The sequence below is a fragment of the Egretta garzetta genome, unplaced genomic scaffold (assembly GCF_000687185.1).
Source record: "Egretta garzetta isolate BGI_Z169 unplaced genomic scaffold, ASM68718v1 scaffold793, whole genome shotgun sequence".
NCBI lineage: Eukaryota > Metazoa > Chordata > Aves > Pelecaniformes > Ardeidae > Egretta > Egretta garzetta.
Window position 1 is genome coordinate 223,602 of NW_009259229.1, and position 20,818 is coordinate 244,419.

Sequence of the window (20,818 nt, forward strand, 5' to 3'; positions counted from 1 at the left end):
TCCAGAACATTGATAAAGATGTTAAATAGAACTGGGCCCAAAACAGAGCCCTGGGGAGCACTGCTTGTGACCGAATGCCAATTGGATTTAACTCCATTCACCACAACTCTCTGGGCTTGGCCATCTAGCCAGTTTTTTACTCAGTGAAGAGTACACCTGTCTAAGCCATAAGCCGCCAGTTTCTCCAGGAGAATGCTGTGGAAGACATCATCAAAGGCTTTACTAAAGTCCAGGTAGACAACATCGACAGCCTTTCCCTCATTCACTAGGTGTCTCACCTGGTCATAGAAGGAGATCAGGTTGGTCAAGCAGGACCTGCCTTTCATGAAACCATGATGGCTGGGCCTGATTCCCTGGTTGTCCTGCACATGCCTGGTGAGCACACTCAAGATGAACTGCTCCATAATCTTCCCTGGTACTGAGGTCAGGCTGAGAGGCCTGTAGTTCCCTCAATCCTCATCTGGCTCTTCCTGTAGATGGGCATCATATTGGCAAGCCTCCAATCCTCTGTTACCTCCCCTGTTAACCAGGACTGCTGATAAATGATAGAGTGGCTTGGCAATCTTCTCTGCCAGCTCCCTCAGTACTTTTGGGTGGATCCCTTCCAGCCCCATATCCTTGTGAATCTCCAGGTGGTACAGCAGGTCGTTAACAGCTTCCTGATCCTTCAATCAATTGCCCCAGTGCCCTGATGTCCCTTTTGATTGCTTTTGGAATTCTCTCCACAACCTCATCCCTGCCAACCTTCATAACCAATAGTGGGTGATAATCAGAGAGCTGTACCAGACTGGGGAGTTTCCTGGTAACCTCTCTAACCCAGGCCCCAGGGAGGCAGCCAGACTTCCCTGTGGGATGGGTCTGGTCAGCATATTGGACCCTCTGTTCCCCTCAGAACAACTGACAATTGCCTATGACAATTACCCTCCTTTTTTTCTTAACACAGGCAGTCATAAGGCATGGGGCTGACTGACTCACCCTATGCAGCCCCCTGGATGGGCCTTCACCTACATCCTCATTTGCTGGCCCTCAAGTTCCAGAGCCCCATATCTGTTGTGGCAGCTGGGAAGGTGAGTGAGGCCTTGGCTGGATTCACCTGCTGTCCTGAGCAGGGACCTCTTTCCATTCCCTGCCATCTCTTAGGTCCCCTCCTTCTGCTTGGTGGCAAGAGGGTAAGGCATCCTCTTCTTCTTGTGGAGCCTCCATCTGCTGCCTTGGCCTCAGGGGTGGTGGGGTGTGGCTCCACCAATCTATCTATCTCCCTTTCATACTCACTGATACTCCTTAACCTTTCTACTTCCTCTTTCAACTCTGCCACCAGGCTGAGCAGATCATTCACCTGATCCCAATAATCTTTGTCCCAATAATCACTAATGTGAGTATAACACCTTTTCTTTCACCCACCCTTCTAAACTGTGCAGTCCTGATCTTGTCAATCTGTCTTCACACAGGCTCTATTTTACAGCCCATTATTGTCACCCTTTTCTGACCCCACCAATGCTTTAGTCAAGTCAAGATAGACATATTCTCCCTTCAGGGAAGTTGAAAAATTAATGAATGTTAGAAAACAAGACCAATGTTTTGGGATAAAACACAGAAATTTAGAAAGTTCAGAAGTTAAGAAATCCAAAGAATCATGACTATATTTCTTAATTTGTATTTTTATGAGTGTTGATAGTACATCAAACTTTCCATGGTATTTCCTTTTCTATGCCTACCATATAGAGCTTTTCATCTTCTACTTCCATTAACTTGGATCTAACAGAGACCCTTAACCTCCTAATCTTTTTATGTTGACATATCAACAAGTCCAGCCTTGTGAGCTCAAACTCTTATTTGAGTTTTTGACCATAAGAATTCTGCTGTCTTAATCCTGAAAGATTTTGAAATCAGAAAATTATACTGTAGAATAGATTATGGACACATTTCACTGTCAGCATTTTTCCATAAGACAATCACCAAGATAGACACAAGGTTCCACATAAACAATATTTAAAGCCCCATAAGTATTTCTTCTGTTGTGGAAATGTAACCATTATAGTTGTTCGATCATGCTACCCATAATACACAGAATTAGGAAAAAGACTAAAGACACATGACTAATATTCAGGTGGCATAGATCAGAAACAGTACTCTTTAAAAACATAAAAATCCATTGATGAAAATTGGAGCAGTAACCTTGGGGAAAGCAAACACAAACCTGTGGAAGTTAACTTATTACAGGATATGGGCTACTCCTACTGTCAAGGCTGGACTGAGCAGGATTAAACTGCATTGATAGCTTTTACTCCATATGTTTATAGCTCACTATTTTTAGCTGTGTGGACAGAGCTAAAGTGACAAGTGAGCATGGTCATTTACATGCAGAAACAAAACTAGTGACTTGAACTGTATCAACCCCAAGAAAAAATCAAAACCAAACCCCATTGTTTCTAAATGTTTCCTACACTGTTGCTAAGCAGAAAGGTGCATGGCACATGGTAACTTAAATTCAGGGTGTAAACCACTATTGTCCATCGCTTTACATAAAAGAAATCTCAGATTAGAAGAGGTTGGTGGAGCAACCCCTCTGACTCACTTGGCCTATGCTAAAGCAGGCTCCTGTAATGCAGAGACACAACACTGCTGCATCACGGGGTGGTTATCCATGGTCATCCATGTTATAACCCTGTGTTGCAATGATTCTGCTACATCTGAATGAATACATTCCCATAGTACTGAGCTAGGCTGTGCGTATGTACTCAAGGCACAAGTCTCCAATTGTTCAGATATCTACACTTCTTTTCCTCCTACACAACCACACATGCTGTTCAGCTTGTGCTCTTGCTCCCTCAAGGTCCCTCTAGACTTCTAAATGTTCTTGGAGGACACATTTCACAGGGGACATTCTACATCTTTTCATACACATGGACAAAAAGACAAGACACATGTGTCATACTGAAGAATTTTACAGCTGCTATATGTTCCAGTGACAGTAAGCCTGGAAGAATTCTGTAGGAAGAAACACTGAGCAATTAAACTATCATTAAAATGTTCAGCAGAGAAAATGCACCAAAAGCTCTCAGAGAAGTGTAAGACCAAAAGAGCTGTTTAATGATTATACATTTGGTGGTGGTAATCTTCTCTGTTTGTGATATATTCAAATAGTCTTCTTCTGATATACAATGGAAATAATGAAATGAATAATATGTAAAATAAGACCAGACCTGTCTAACCAAATTATATGATTGCATTATAAATAAAGAGCAGAAATGGTGTAGGATATACAAAAATATAGCCACACATACCGATTGTAGAAATCATCTCTGTAGTAATCGTAATCAAAGACATAACCACTGTGGAAAAACACAGAAAAACAAGAATGAACTGGTTTATAGAAAAATACACATTGATTAAAACATTTGTGGCAATATTGGCTTATTCTCACGTTCCAAGCCCTTTTTCAAAGTCCTTCCACTTCTTTCCCTCAACCATACACTGTACATGACATTTGTCAATGCTGTTGTCAGCTATCACTGTAGTATATATGGAAACGTGAAGTCTGGGGCAAGCAGAACAGTGTAAACAGTTGACAGCACATATAGAAAGGATTTAACACAGCGCGACAGCTTTGTAATTAGAGGATCATTATAATGTAATTCTCTGACTGATCAAATGAAGCGAGCACTCTAATACTGAAGCCCTCTTCTTTGCTGGGCTAAGATAGCATAATCAGTGGACTAGGAAGACTGTTAAATACATGAAAAATTGGTAAATGGGTGAGTAGGTGATCAGAGATAAGACAATGGATTTGATTTATGAGAAACATGAAAGAGTTGGACTGGTGGTCCTTGAGTTTGCTAAATCTTCTTCCATCATGAAGAGAAAAGGAAAAAAGTTAGGAAAATGAATGGTGCAAGCAATAATGTTACAGAGATGCCTTTCCTCTCAGGTTCAGAAGTGAATATGTACACCAATGTGAGAAAAGAAAGGCACCATCAAGGGGGAAAAAAAAAAGGTAGGAAATCGCAAAGGTCCAGGGGAAAACTGTTTTTGAGCTGTCAATTGCAAAGTCAATCCTAGATTGGTCTTCCTAGTTTTGCATTCCATTAGCAACTTTCTACCTTTATAGTGAAGAAATAGCAATGAAGCCTATCTATCTCACACATCTGAAAAAATGAACCAAAAAGCAAATAAATGATCCACACAGAAAAGTAACAAAGGATTTGTACTCTGCCCAACGAAGGACTAGTAATACAAACCCCAAGTTTTTCACTTGCCCGAGAAGGACAATGATGAATAGTAAAGAATGAGAAGCATGAAGAAAGTATCACAAAAAAAGGAGAAGATTTAAATAAGAAAGCAGAAAGGTAGAAAGGAGAGAGTTAGAAAGGACAAAGCGCAAAAAACCATTCATAGAAAATAAAGGGAGATGAATGATGGTAGCTACATATTAATCATAGAATCATAGAATCATAGAATGTTTTGGGTTGGAGGGGACCACTAGAGGTCATCGAGTCCAACCCCCCTGCAGTCAGCAGGGACACCGCCAACTAGATCAGGTTGCTCAGAGCCCCATCCAACCTGGCCTTGAATGTTTCCAGGGATGGGGCCTCCACTACCTCTCTGGGCAACCTGTTCCAGTGGTTTACCACCCTCATTGTAAAGAATTTTTTCCTTATATCTAGCCTAAACCTACCCCGATTTAGTTTAAAACCATTACCCCTTGTCCTAACGCAGCTGGCCCTACTAAAAAGGTTTTCCCCCTCTTTCCTATAGGCCCCCTTTAGGTACTGAAAGGCCGCAATCAGGTCTCCCCGCAGCCTTCTTTTCTCTAGACTGAACAAGCCCAACTCTCTCAGCCTGTCCTCATAGGAGAGGTGCTCCAGCCCTCGGATCATTTTAGTAGCCCTCTTCTGGACCCGCTCCAACACTTCCATGTCCTTCTTGTGCTGAGGGCTCCAGAGCTGGACGCAGTACTCTAGGTGAGGTCTCACCAGAGCTGAGTAGAGGGGCAGAATTACCTCCCTCGACCTGCTGGCCACGCTCCTCCTGATGCAGCCCAGAGTACGGTTGGCCTTCTGGGCTGCCAGGGCACATTGCCGGCTCATGTCCAGCTTTTTATCCAAGTAAAGAATGAGAAGCATGAAGAAAGTATCACAAAAAAAGGAGAAGATTTAAATAAGAAAGCAGAAAGGTAGAAAGGAGAGAGTTAGAAAGGACAAAGCGCAAAAAACCATTCATAGAAAATAAAGGGAGATGAATGATGGTAGCTACATATTAATGAGGTTCACCTTCACAGGGAATGGACTTCTGGATAATTTCTGCTCTTGAACGTTGAGCAAAATGTCTTCAATTTGATTTTAGTCCATGACTTGAAGAATGGGTCAAGAATTTTGTAGTTCTTTAGATTTGTTTTTCCTCATCACATAATGCCTCTTTCCCCTTTTCATCCCTTTGCTAATTTTCAGAGACCACTTAAAAGGGGGAAAAATAGAGTTGTCAGGCTTAAATTACCTCAGTAATAATTTCTTCCTACTGTTTTAATTTTGACAGTTTGCAATTTCCCTTGTTAGCAGATAACAAAAGCATTTATCAAAGAAGCAGGAAGTTGGGGAACAATTTCCACCTCTGCCACATCTGCCTTGGATGCAAGTGACCAAATCTCTGGTGGCGGGATGGGTTGTACTGTCTATCTACCTAATACTGGACCAGCAGTGAAGATCATGAGACTCACCAGGTGAGAAGGGCCACTGTAGTCCTGTTGACAATTTGTTTGAGAAAAAAAAGCCCTGTATGCATTTTGTATGAAACACTCATTAAATAAAACACCCCAGTGAGACTAGAATCCAGTAGCTGTTAAGATATGTGTGCAGAGGAAGCAAAATAACATTAAGTAATAATAGTTAGACCTTATATAGTGATCATGTTTCTGTATCTTACCTTAACACAAAACCAGCAAAATTTTCCCTATGTGACAACTCTTATTTCATCTTTCACTCCATAGACAGTCTACGTGGAATGAAGATGTGGCAGGTAGAAGACCTATTATTTTATTAACAACTATTCACAGTTTGCTAGTGGTTTTATTTAGCCAAAGGATTAATAGCTGCAATAAGCCCATACTTAGTATTCAATTTGTGATTTTAAGTAGAAGATTACAGACAATTTGAAGAAAAAAGATTAAATTTAAAAGGCCTGTTACATGAAACCTTTAACCTGGAGTGCCATTAATTTAATTTGCATAAAAACAGATAAAACCAAATAAAACTCTGCAACAGGCATACACATGGCTTTAGCTACAGCAACGTTATCCAATTTGTCCTCCTTATCCACCTCTCTGCCAAAAGGTTACTGACCCTGTGGCTGGGATATGAAAAGTAAACATATTGTGGCTTCTAACTGTGCAACCTGCTAGCACAGTTGACAGGCTAACAGTAGTTGATTTGCTTACATTTCTAGTCTGAGTTTACTGCAAGTGAAATTGTCACAATTCAAGGGCATCCATGTTAATTAAGTCCCATGTCCCAGGATATGGGTGCTGGGGAATCCAGCAGGAGGTTGGGAGGGAATCACTTCTCCCACAGGCCATTTGGGATCTCTCTGCACTGGCAAAAGGCATTTCTGCATGGAAGTGCCATTCATATGGAGTTGGAAAGGGCTAGTTCTGCACATACAAAGACTCCATACCTGGGACCACTGGCAAAGATGTGGCAACAGCTACTTCACCCTCAAGGTAGGAATAGCACCCAGAGGTGCTAGAGGTGGATGGGCTGCTATGAGCTCTTAACAGAGCAAGGGCCTCAATTCTTTTTTCCCTTTCCCATTACTCAGTCTCCTTGAAGAAAGTTGACTGAATTCAAGTGTTGGTCGTGGAGGAAAGACATTTATCCTTCTGTGTTATCTACTAAAATAACAGAAGGGGAATGGCCCTTGTAGGACCTTATCTGTAGGTGTTGACCCTTATGGAATAAGACAGGTAAAGGAGGGTGGTTTTAAAGCTTTGGGAAAATTTGATGTGGATCCTTCTCTATATCCATGATCTGGGTCTTTCTGTCTCCCTCCCTGAAATTCTACTTGCAGCTATGGCAGCACAGGCAACACGGCAGCAACATGCTATAGCTCCAGGTGTTAAGTGTCCTTCACTGTGACTGATGAGTTAACAGCTCATGATGTAAGACATCATGTGAGACCCTTACAGGCCTGAGGGTTTATAAAGGCAGTTCCTAGTCCTCTTGGCTGTGAAGCAGTTGTCCTGAATGTGTACTGAAAGGGCTATTGAACCAAAGACAATGAAAAGAACCCAAAATGGATGACCTAGGAGACAAAAAATCTCTTCTGTTTTTCCAACTGATCTCACTTGGCTTTTTTCTTTTAATTCCTTTTTTTTTTTTTTTTAATTGAATGATGATGTTTTATTTGTAATACTATGTTAAAGAGGTTATACTGTGAAAGCAATCAGTACATCTTTCTATCTACAGTCATAATTGTTCACGCTTATGCATGCCAAGGGACAGACATAAGCTTTGGTCAGTGCTGCAGTATAAAACACAAAAGCAGAAAATTACACAGATAATCACTGGCACTGAGATCAAGGTGACTGCCAGGCTCTTAACCTCCTGAGATATACTCCTTAGCAACCCACCAGCCTGTGTTAGGGAGGCTGCAGGAAATCACTCACACGGTATTGAATACCAAATACTCAGCAAGTTGGAAGTAGAGAAAGGTTTAAATGAGCCTGTGAACTGGTAGAGTCAGCGGTTTCCTAATGGCATTGTAAACAGGCATATTACTTACCCACAAACATATGCCATCTCTGCAATATTAACAACAGAATTGTGTGCATGATGCTGCTATTAAAACAAAAGACTGTAAAAGACACTAATGCTCACACTGAGGCAAAGAAAACTCATCAATAAAGTGTGTTTCTGTTAAGCAAAAGTCATGGTTCCTTTTTCTGACCTAGTATCACTAAGTCAATCTTGTATGAGCTGTATCTTTTGGCTTCATTTCATTTAGCACTAAGCCTGCTTTAACTCGTGTATGCCTAAAGAATAAAGGATTCCCCAAAGACCAGATTTTCAGAGTTATAACTCTGTACATATTCAAATTTCCTATGCACATCAGCAATTGTACGTGTGTCAATCAGGCAAATGCAAAATTATGCTTCTGCATCTTTGAAATAAACCTATGAATGTTGCTATATCTTTATTTATCTGGTGATATTGTATATTGAAAATATATTATTACAGTATAATCTTTCTTGTGTTCTATGCCCACAAAGATTTTTAAAAACTAGCAATCACATCCTGTTTTAATTTACTTCGCTCCAAACACTAGTAAGTGTAACTGACTTCAGTGGAGTTATTCTGGCTCTGGAATACTTAATACAAAACAGAATAGAAATATCTTTTGGTATTTTCATAGCAACAAGAATTTCTGTCTTGCATGTGAGTCACCCTTAGTTAATATTTCTTTTTCTTTCCACAGGTACAGAGATGTATTTGTAAATCATAAATGTTGACAAACCAGGCATAATGTATCTTAATTCAATCCACAGCACTATCACCATTTATACTGTCAATTGCTTCTCTGTTGTCAGGGCTGGATAAAAATATTAAATACAAAAGCAATATTCTTTCAATCTCTTTTTAGGAGGCACATATCAACCTAATGGTTGAAACTAGTATTCCAGTCACTTGTAAAATCATTCCTCTTGTCATGTAAAAAGAGTGCTAGAAATTGTTCCTGTTGAGTGCAAAAGAGAATCAGTCTCAACTGACGTGATGTTAAAAAAAGGGGGTGGGTGAGGGTAACTAGATGATTTAGAGAATAAGCATCAGGAGATGGAAACTTTCCCTGTTAGAAAATCAATCAGATGGCAATGACTTTCATGAGCTATTGAAAAAAAAGGTGGAGATTTCAGGCTGCTTTTCAGTGGATAGTTACCTACATTCCCCAAAGACATGAATTAAATTGGTGGCTGAATCCCACCTTTACTTTAGAGATCATTTGATTTAAGTTAAGGCTGGGGATGCTGATAGTGGAAGGACACTGCTGTTTTGCAGTTCAGGCTGTATATACTGCAGAGAAAGAGAATAGTCTCCAGAGCCTGCTATTTACTGACATACTTACTGTCAAAAGACAAATTTTGTCAGTGATTCCTTCAACTAATATATTCTTGAAGGTTTAAAGCAAAAAAAAGAGTGAGGCAGAAGAGAAAAAGTAATTGCAGAAAAATATTTTGCATTCATGTCCATAATACAGTTATGAGGGCAAATAGGTGTAGTTAAAAACAAAAAATAACCACCAAAATCATAGAATCATAGAATGTTTTGGGTTGGAAGGGACCTTTAGAGGTCACCTAGTCCAACCCCCCTGCACTGAGCAGGGACATCTTTAACCAGATCAGGTTGCTCAGAGCCCTGTCCAACTCAGCCTTGAATGTTTCCAGGGATGGGACCTGCACTACCTCCCTGGACAACCCATTCCAGTGTTTCATGACCCTCATTCTAAAGAATTTCTTCCTTATATCCAGTCTAAACCTACCCTGTTTTAGTCTAAAACCATTACCCCTTGTCCTGTCACAACCAGCCCTGCTAAAAAGATTGTCCCCATCTTTCCTATAGGCTTCCTTTAAGTATTGAAAATCCCCAACCACTTTTCCCTATATGCCAAATGATTGAACATAACCTACTATTTCTGTATTTCAATTACTGATCAATTTTCATAGTAGTTTTTTAACGATAATTTAATGAAAATTTTATTCTAATTCTACATGTTCATTCAATTAATAAGTGCAAGTTAGATTTTTTTTCCCCTGAGGTGGGGGAGAAATATAGTGTCAAGTGTTAAAAAGTACAACAAGGAATGTAGTACAGTAAATGGAGAATTTTTTTCTGCAAAACTGAAAAGTTTTTGGCAAATTTAATCTGAAGAGGTACATTTTGTCCAAGCAAGACATGTATACATAAAATAGCTGACATACAGTACTCCATTTTCCATTAAAGTATCTTTCTGCAGGCACTAGGCAGAATTTATCTGCAATATGATTAAGCTGTATTTTTTTCTGTCTTCAGATACGTCCCTTCTTTACCCCCATCCTCTCTCCCAAAAACTCTTTTCCCAATGAAGTGTCTCTTGGGAAAACTATTGAACTTACTCTCCAACCTGAATCTTGTGCAAATATTCAAAGTTGCGTATACATACTCATGTAATTAAGTTACTTAGACACTTTCCTTTAGAGGATTAGGCAAACCTTGTGAAGCACAAAGTAGCAAAGATATCAAGATCAATATTCGGACTCTGGGGATCAGCTGGTCTGGGAGCTGTTTATGGCAGCCAGATGGACACAAGAGATGCAGAGATTTCAAGCCAAAATTTAGCCCCAACAATTTTCTGTGCAGCTAAGTGCTAAGCATTAGAATTACTTCTAATAAGAACAACTTACTGCGGCTGCAGGGACAGTCTATGTTTAACACTGTTAGCCTGATGCTTTTTAGAAACAAAATAGTAGCTTTTGTATGTAAAGAAACCTGAGTAAATTTACCTAATGTCTCCCTGACCTTTCTCCTTCTGCTGTTAAACTATTTTTCTGTCATCTAAAGTAGTCTCCAATTACTTATGTTTCCCATGGGAACATTTTATAGTAAGCTAATGAAAAAGCTTTTCAGTGTCCTAACCAGTGGCCTAACCATTTCTCAAGGTGTCCTTTAATTGTATAGAGTGACTGGGAAATTCTTGATATCCATACGGTATTTTTTTTCCTAGTACAAGAGTAATGAGTCCTGCCTCTTAAAAATGTGTTTTAAATTCAGTATATTCAAGGTACTGCTGTCAAACCATACACATGTGATTGATTATCCAATTTATTAGTGATATTGTATACATTCCAGGAGTGTCATTTAACTTGGTTTGACAAGTACAGAAGACTGTCATTGACAGGTGTTGGAATAAGTGATGGGTTTAGGCTTTAAAGTGTTTCTACAACATTTCACTGAAGAGCGGATTGATAAATTAAATTCAGAGTGGTAGCAAGGGAGCTGAAAGACTAACCACTTAAGATTACAAAAACAGATCTCTGAAAACTTCTTGTACTCTTCAGAGAAGCCATCTTAGAAGCACTGAATGAAACAGAAAAGCACAGTTCACAAAAGATTAATCAATTACAATGTGACCATGTCAGAGTTTATGTAGAGAAAAAAGATATTCCTAGAAAATTGCTGCACACGTTTTCCTCTCCCCTTTTCAAACTGTCAGAAAGCTTAAATGAAATTTAATTCTGTTCTCATTTACACTAAGTTTACTGATGTAATTTAATTATTTTGGATTGAGCAACTCAAGGTTTAAATCAGCAAAATGGAGGCATGAACGAGACGATAACTGTCAGTGTCCTGAGTACGGCTTATGAAGACAAGACATACTGCTTGTCTTTCCAGGAATGCACTTTGCAAGTGAAGTTACAATATAAATGGAAATACCAGATACTGTAAATCTAAGAAAGCATTCTTGTATTCCTGACTCACTGTGCGATAATTTCCATGGTAAACAGATACGGGAAGTGCATCCGATACAAAGGAGATTCTTCTATAACTGAGCACAGGATTAGACTCAACTCCAGTCTCGTCAAAGGTGAGTGGGAAGGGCAGTTGTGCACCGCATAGCCAGTTCTGTATCCTCTAGCCCAGTGCTAACTATGCTGACTACACTTTCCTTGGTTTCTGAAAAATCTGTGCCTCCTAATACTTTGGAGCTCTGGAAGGGCATGTGTCTGTTCACTTTCGTATACACAGTGAAGAAAGCAGGATTTCCTTCCTGTAAGGGAATAAAATAGTCACCTAAGAAAAAAAAGGGATTCCTAAAATTACAGTGGAAAGAACTTTTGGTTTACAGAAGGGAATTTGAAGGTCACCACTCTGAACTCCCTCACTGTAAATCCAGAATAAAGCTGTTGAAATCAAGGGATCGGATATAATTATTTATCTTAAACTCATGTCTGGATTTTTCCATTATTTTCATTTTCATAAGGGAAAGACACAGGACTCACCTGAGTGTAGTTTGTGGCAAAAGACCCTGGTGACTTGTCATGGTATTGGTATTGCAGTTTCCCTATACAGTTTTGGACATATGGTAGAGCTACTGTTTTTTATCACACAGATACGAAGAGAGTATGAATCACCTAGCTGAAAACTTTCTACATATCTTTTCTAATTTGCAGAGATGTGTTGTTTGACACCTAGCAAAGAACCTCCTTGCCCTTAGAGAACACCCATATGGGTTTCTTTTGCCTTCTCTGGTGTCTCAGTTGACTTGCAAGGCTGGCCCCTTGGTCTCTGCAACTTGCCTTAGGCATGAGGTGCCTTGGAGGGAGCTTAGAAACTTTTTCCTATCTATCTGCAACGGGCAAGAACTGAGGTTCTGCACCTGTCATTTTTGAGGAATGTCTTTTGTACTTCTGGAGGGCTCTTTCCCATTTCTCCTCATACGGTCGTGCTCCTGCTTTCCTGGGCATGCTGGGAAGACAGTGCGGTCTGGGTACTCTACTGCTTTACCCTGCCTGGTACATTTCTTTCTGGTTACCTCCACTCTGTAAGAGCTTACTCCACTCCCTGGTTCATGGTGAGGATACCTGACAATGCGGGGTATTAAACATTTCCTCTCTTCCTCATTCAAGTTTTTTTGATGAGCATATCTGACCTATAGTTTGATCAGGTTCCATTTTGGCTTCAGGTTTAACCTGTTTTTTCCAAATCTAAGCTCCTGAAAATACAGTAGTCACATTTTGTAAATCACATGTTGTAATAACTGTCAAGCGTTTTGGTAGCATAACCGGTGTTAACTTAATAGTCCACAGCCTGACTGTTATATTAAAAAAAACCCGCTAAAACCAAAAACAAATCCGCAATAAATTTGGGGAGTTCAGTATGTATTTTATGTGTTCTTCTCACCTTCTCTCTTGCACTCTGTGGATGTTACAGGACTTCTGAAGACTCCTTCATATCACTGTATTAAGCTCCAAGGAAACAGTTGGCACAGAGTCACATTTTGACAACTTACTTACAGCAGGTGGGCAAGTTTCATTAGCTTGTTTTTATTGCCTGTTAAGAACATAATACTAATGTTTGTGCATAAGATACCTCATTCGATGGCTGTAACACTAGAATTGAGAATACTTTTTGTTGAGCTTGGGAAGAACATTTAAAAATGTTTCTTTAGTCTCATCAACCCTGGCAAAATGATTCTATGTATATAAAAATTAAATATTAATGCATTCAGACTCTCATTTAGAAAGACATTAATCAGTCTTAACTAAGATATAGTAATCATTATGGTTCTTAGACAATGATCTGTATATCCATCTTTTCTCTTCCAAACAGATTAATTTTATAACATTTTACACATTAAAAAAAATGACTGCACAAAAAAGAGCTTGGGGAGCTTTATGCTTCCATTATTGCTGTTTTCTGTAGCATGTGTCCCTATACCATGTGATCATAGTCCCTGTCAGATTAGGGCTTTGCTTGCACCAGTATGTATCAGGGCTAGTAAACATATATAGAAAGTTTCATTTCAAGTGTTTTATCACTGTGCTAAATGCACATTAGAAGTTAACAATACAGACACAACATAGACTAAATTTCATTTTATATAGTCTATTGAATTAAGCTACCATAACAATTTAGTGCTGAGAATTGCCTCCAGCATCTCTTCCAAACCCAAAGACTCTGTGAAGGAATTAAAGCTGTTAAGGTCTCTCTCTCTCCTCCTTCCCCCTCCCTTACCTTTTTGCTGAACTCCCCTCACACAATTTTTGCCTTCTCCCAGCAAAACCACATTACCATTACTCACCCTTATACAACTTACATGACTGAAATGTTATTTTTCTATGAATGCTCTACACAGCAAGACAGTTTTATAGCCTATAAAGTATCAACCAGAACATGAAATACACCTAACTACTGACACCTAGACAAGGTCTGCTTGAAACTAAATCGTACTTGATTCCAGATTTAAAGTGTAATCGTGATAAATATGTGTGTATGTGAATAAAATGATTAGTTTTGCAAGGAAACAAAGCCTTATTTGGTATCTCTCGGTTCCTCCATCTCTACTAAAGAAATGTAAACACTTTGGCCTAATACTACCATGTAAGCCACAATAACGACCTCTAGTTTTGCTTCACTAACTTCACTATCTCAGAAGATGTAGCTTCCATTTCTATCCCATATCCTCTTAGACATAAAATAGGGGTAGATCTGCAGGATGAGTTACATTACTTGAGAAATGTTTCAGTTTTCCTCCTTTATGTACTGATCCTAATTTCTGTGAAGGTGTTTGCTCTTTTCAGGTAGTCAACAAATAGTTCATAGGAAACTGTTAGTAATTTTTCATTTTGACTATTTGTTGTTCACAGTGTGCCTGGAAACCTACCTGTAGTTTCTGTCCCTTGATGTAGATGACAAGAGAGTAAACAATGCCATACCTAGTAGGTACTTTTCAGCAAATAAATGTTTTTGATAAAATTCCTAATTTTATGGGACTTACAAGCACTTTCTGGTGGCTACCTGGGTGGTTATGAAAATGTTTGACACAAGTAGCTATGGGATGATAGCTGTTTCAGCCTCCCATCCTTAACCCTGAGAGTAAGGGCTATAGGACCAAAGTGTGAGAGACTTCAGAAAGATTGTTTTTGCATAAAACATTAGAGGAAACTGAAAAGAAAAAAAATCAGTAACTATATTTGCTGTAAATGGGTTTATACTTTGTAAATTAAACAAATGCTTTAGCATTAGCTATAGACTTACTACCATAGCAATATAAACTGTCAGTTGCTGGTCATGCATGACAGATCCACTCTGATATTTTTACTTCACATTTATGCACATCCTCCAATTTTTAATCCTCTAACATGTGGTTGTGAAGGAATTCTTTTTATTGAACAAAACTGATCCTTACAAGAACTCAGAACCAAAGCTGAAAACTTTACAAACAAAAGTAAGTAACTGAAGCACAGTAATTAAACTGTTAACAATAAAACTCTTAGCACACTAGTGGCAAGACAGAATGTGTCCTAATTTCTATTTATTTTTGTCTACATAATCAGCAAAATTCCTACAAACTGTCACACCTGTGTGTACACCCCACGGGAGTGAGTATGGCTGATGCTGACAAAGCTGCACTTTGGCCTGCAGAATGATAAGAATTATAAACATCCAGCCTAACCCTGAGATAAAAAAATTCCCCCAAATCAATGGGCAACTGCAGATTGCTTTTGAACTGCAGTTCATACTTGAAACTAAGACAAAAAAGCCCCAAACCAAAACCAAATCAGCCAAAATCAAGACCCTCCTTCTTGAAATCAACACCAGTTTGGGCCAAAGAGAGGTTATTGAATATGACCCTAAATACCATAAACACTGTCCTGCTTCTTTTCAAATGAAGGCGTGTAAAGACATTATAGCAATGTAATTGAAAAGTGGTTTGTAAATGAGGTCAGATCTCAGATTAAGCTAAATTTGTAGAAAACAACCTATGATATGATTCATTTTACTGAAAGCTGTGCATATTCACAGAAGCCCATGGAGACTGGTGGGCCAAAATACTATGTTGGTACCTCAGAAATAGGAAACAGGAATACTGTGCTAACACAGACCTCTCCACACTGTTTTCTGTAAGTCCTGAATCAGTGACTAATGTTTGGGCAGTGAGTTTGAAGTAAGTAGTGTTGTTCCACAGTGATGTTACATACCCAGCAAATATTGTCCTTCCTTCATCCGTTTTCCATTGTAAGAAAATACTACCTTTTTTGCTTCTTTGTGTAGTCCTTTTCCTTGGACTTTCCATTCTTATGGTCCTGCAACCCTGTTTATTTCCTTTCATTCCCCCTCCCCCCTGCCCCATGAATGTTTCAGCCTCCTGATTTTCCTTCAGAAACATTCTCTTGCACATCATTTTATTTCCTCTAGAAAATATCCTGTCTCGTACATAGGTGAGAGTCAAGATATTCAGTACTGAGGAATTGTTCATCGTTAACCCAGAACACAAATGCCTTGCATATGTATTGTTTTCCTAGAATTACTAATGAAAGGGTAGTCTTGGATGACAGAAATAACAAACAGTAAATAAAAGGGAAATGCAGATAGAATAACCAGAAGAGAAAGAAAAGTGATCTCATGCTCTGTTGCATTTCTCAATTACAAAGCACATTGTTATGCACGTTATTAAGGTCAGAGAGGGGAAAAAGAATTTATTAAGGTGCATATTTGTTGAGTTTGTTGCTAATAAAAGTTAACAGAATTAGGAAATTACTTTTATTTTTTTGCAAAATGTATTAGTCTGTTTTCTGTGCAACGTATATTTTTCCGTGTGTGTGAAAGTGGAAGTGGTGTAGAATGACAAAGATCAGAAAAACAGAGGAACCATAAAATAATTATTTAGATTGCAGAAGAGTAGACAAATACATAATCTGGGATTTTTAAACACTGAGTAATGACACAAAAACACTGACAAATGCACTAACAGCAGTGGACCAACTTTATTATTACTGTAGCTTTGTAACCTCTTCAGATATGTCTTCAAACAAAAAACCTTTTGATATGTTTATAACACAGTGATATTTATCCACTGTTTCAGACTTTTATAATAATGGAAAGCACGCTATTATAGAAAAGTTTAATCCTTGTGGGTTTTGGTAAATTGTTGGAAGAGAAGCATATCAATAATACTGCTTGAAATTAAACCTCATAGATTCTCAGCATCTTCTGCATGAAGATCCTCAGCTTTCCACATGTGCTATTGTCCTTCAAATCCCTCTTGTCTCTCTGGGGACAACCCTGGGAGCCTTATCATGTGCAGAGTCCTTGCAGTCCCCTGACTTCTGCTTCTGGCCTCCAGGCTAAACCTCATACATAATTAAAAAGTTGATTGTTTTAGACAGTATTCTCTGCAAATGCAGAAGACTTGCTGCTGCCTGTCCAAGTCACAGAGTCCAAGTGGTTTTAAGCATAAGGAATTACTCCCTGTAGCTAAACAATGAGTTTAGATAATTGTCAGGTGTGTTCAGTCCTCTCATACTTTTCATGAAAACACATCTCCTGAATGTGAATGAGAGTTACAAGATTATGTTCAGGTTGGTAGTTTTATTGGTTTCATACTAACAGTGCGCATCCACTATCTCCTCTTCTTTTTATATTTTTGTTCTGCTGAAGGAAAATAATATTCTTGGTTATCTCTCTTCAAGAGAGATGGGTACAACAGGAATAGTGTCTGCTCCTTCCACTGGTGCTCTCTGATAGTCAGGGTGGGGGACAAGAGTTACGGTATTTGTTGTACAGAAGATGACATGTACCTACATTCTGTTTTGTGCCTTATAACCTATAGTTTGTAAAAAGAACCCCTCACACAAAAACTGACTGTGAATTGAAAGAACCTGCATATTTTGGAAGTGGGGTAAATATTATCCTAAGAGAGCCTGCAAGGACTAGGCTTTTCATGTAACTGTCTCACTTATTCAGAATGGGATCCCTCAAACTGGTGTTTGAGAACAGGATTTCCTATAGATCTTCTGCAAAAAGGCCTTATGGGAAAGAAAACACTACTGAGCAAGAGGAAGACAAATTCCAGCTGTTAGATGTTTCTCAAAACAATTCTGCCAGAAGAAAATTAAGGAATTTTACTTCTTGTATTTTGGAAGCACTTCCTAAAGCTGAGCCCACCAAAATTCCTCCATTTCTTCTAGAAGAATGTACTTGTGATTTGAAAGGTACTGTGCTTAAGTTGTGATTGGATTTTCAGTATTTTCTATTGTCATATACTTTTAGAAACAGGGTCTCAGTGAGAAAAGTAGCAGTTCATACAGATCTCTAGTCTTTTTACTGAGTATGTAAAAAAAGGCAGCAATTAGTGCCAATTTTACTTGTACCTCTTTTCTTTCTCCCACAACAGACAACTATTCATCATGTAATAAATGCATACAATGCATTCATTTCACTTATGTCTCTCTCTGGGCTTTCCACCTAAATTTATACTGTTTATAGCAAACAATCAATCTTGAAAAAAAGAAAAAAAGGAGTGAAAAAGTCAGCAGTTTGTTTTGTACTTTTTTTAACATCTGCACAAAAGAAAGAGGAATAGATTGAATCTCAGCTGACAAACAGATGTATAAAACACATGCATTTTAAAAGACCATCTCACTGAAGAGCTATTGCCTGCTTATCCAGAAGTAATCCTAGTCTCTGCAGCTGGCAGTAGATGAATCTCAGTTCTCACTAGCCTCAGAAAAAATCAGCTCTGTTTCTTATTCCCTCTCCCTGTCTTTTCTGAATTCAACAATATGGGACATATTATTAAATGACATCTAAAAAGGAAGACAAATATTTTTAAAAGTCTGGCAAACTTATTAATTGTTGTGGTGGATTTTCTACCACTGCATGTGTTAAAATAAAGACTGGATGCTATTATGAAAGTTACATACAATTACGGTTAGATGCAAACAAAAATTAATTAAAAGAATTTCTACTATGTGAAACAGTCACAAAATAATTATGGTCTCTCCTGTCCGTATAATACTATTACAGGTCTTAAAAGATTCTGCAGTGGCTGTGTCTTACAAAATGAGCTTTGGATTTTATGACTTAGACTGATGACTAATTACAAATCAGCATGTAGTATTATCTGGAATTTATCAAGGGCTAAACTTTTACATGCAGATAGTTACTATGAATCAGCTGCCATGAAATAGCTGGGTAGGTGGTTAGTAACTGGATTATCAATCTAATCATCTAGAGAGAATGGTAACAGTTTTGCTGTGCATCATTATTAAGAACAATGTCCCAACTATGGAGAGCAAATGTGTATCATTAAAAGTTGTTGGCATTTTAAATATTTCTTTTTAAATATTACATGTCCTTCGCCACAAAGTGGGATGAAGTTAATATGAGCTGGCTCTTTGGTTGTTCTTTTTGCGGTACTCAGTTATTCGTACCTCTTGAGCTGCCTGGTCTTTCTAGGTCTGAATCTTTCAAAGACTTCTGCATGAAGTTAATTTGATGCATTGTCAGCAGTCTTCACTTTGGTGGAGTTTTACCAGAACTGTTGCCTCTGATGGCAAAGTCTTCCAGGCATCCTGGTTATTTCATAGAATGTTTTGGGTTGGAAGGGACCTTTAGAGGTCACCTAGCCCAACCCCCCTGCACTGAGCAGGGACATCTTTAACCAGATCACATTGCTCAGAGCCCCATCCAACCTGGCCTTGAATGTTTCCAGGGATGGGACCTGCACTACCTCCCTGGGCGACCTGTTCCAGTGTTTCACCACCCTCATTGCAAAGAATTTCTTCCCTATATCCAGTCTAAACCTACTCTGGTTTAGTTTAAAACCATTACCCTTTGTCCTGTCACAGCTGGCCCTACTAAAAAGATTGTCCCCATCTTTCCTATAGGCCCCCTTTAGGTACTGAAAGACCGCAATCAGGTCTCCCCGCAGCCTTCTCTTCTCCAGGCTGAACAAGCCCAACTCTCTCAGCCTGTCCTCATAGGAGAGGTGCTCCAGCCCTCAGATCATTTTTGTAGCCCTCCTGCAGGCCAGAGTACGGTTGGCCTTCTGGGCTGCCAGTGCACATTGCCTGCTCATGTCCAGCTTTTCATCCATCAGTACCCCCAAGCCCCTCTCGGCAGGGCTGGTCTTAATCCCTTCATCCCCCAGCCTGTATTGATACCGGGGTTTACCCCAACTCAGGTGCAAGACCTTGCACTTGGCCTTGTTGAACCTCATGAGGTTCACACAGGCCCACCTCTCCAGCTTGTCCAGGTCTATTTGGATGATGTCCCATCCTTCTGGCGTATCAACCGCACCACTCAGCTTGGTGTCATCTGCAAACTTGCTGAGGGTGCACTTGATCCCACTGTCTATGTCACTGATGAATATATTAAACAACACCGGTCCCAGAACGGAGCACTGAGGGACACCACTTGTCATTGGTGTCTGTTTGGAGTGCTGTTGACCACTACCCTCTGGATGTGACCATCCAACCAATTCCTTATCCACCGAACAGTCCACCCATCAAATCCATATCTCCCCAATTCAGAGGGAAGGATGCTGTGGGGGGCATGTAGAAGGCTTTACAGAACTCCGAATTGATGACATCTGTTGCTTTTCCCTTGTCCACTGATGCAGTCACTCCATCATAGAAAACCACTAGGTTTGTCAGTTGCACAACATCTTTTTTATTCTAACTCTACATGAAAATGAACAATACATAACATGAAGAGGAAAGAAAATCCAGAGAACTCTGTTTTGTTCATATTGAATATGTCCAGAAAACCCCAGAAGTGTGGAAACAACACCTGTGGGGAGAAGCCTCGTGCCTCTACAAGCTAACACTTGTTTTTGAGCACTATTAAGAGAAGTCTGCTGCCTCCCTGGGGCCCAGATCAGGGACATTGCCAGGAGACTCCCTGGTCTGGTATGGCCCTCAGACTACTATCCACTGTTGATTGTACAGGCAGGCAGTGACGAGATGCTAGAGAGAAGCCCCAAATCGATCAAAAGGGACTTCAGGGCACTAGGGAAAATGGTTGAAGGATCAGGAGCTCAGGTAGTGCTCTCCTCAATCCCATTAGTGTAAGCAGGGAACATGGAAAGGAACAGGAAAACTAAAGCGGTTAACATGTGGCTCAAAGGTTGGTGCCATTGGAGGGGCTTGGGGTTCTTTGATCATGGAGAGGTTTTCACGGCACCGGGCCTGTTGACAACAGATGGTGCCCAGCTCTCTCAGAAGGGGAAAAGGATCCTCGCTTATGAACTGGCGGGGCTTGTAGAGAGGGCTTTAAACTAGGCCTGAAGG

The 20,818-nt window shown here is 39.6% G+C and overlaps 1 protein-coding gene across 1 annotated transcript in view; it reads right to left on the reverse strand.

Moving 5' to 3' along the window:
* RALYL (RALY RNA binding protein like) overlaps nt 1-20,818 on the reverse strand; it is a 65,360-nt gene that overhangs the window by 17,832 nt on the left and 26,710 nt on the right. Inside the window, exon 3 of the mRNA XM_035891427.1 lies at nt 3,285-3,332. Within this exon, the coding sequence (XP_035747320.1) occupies nt 3,285-3,332 (48 nt within the window). The remainder of the gene's footprint in view (nt 1-3,284; nt 3,333-20,818) is intronic.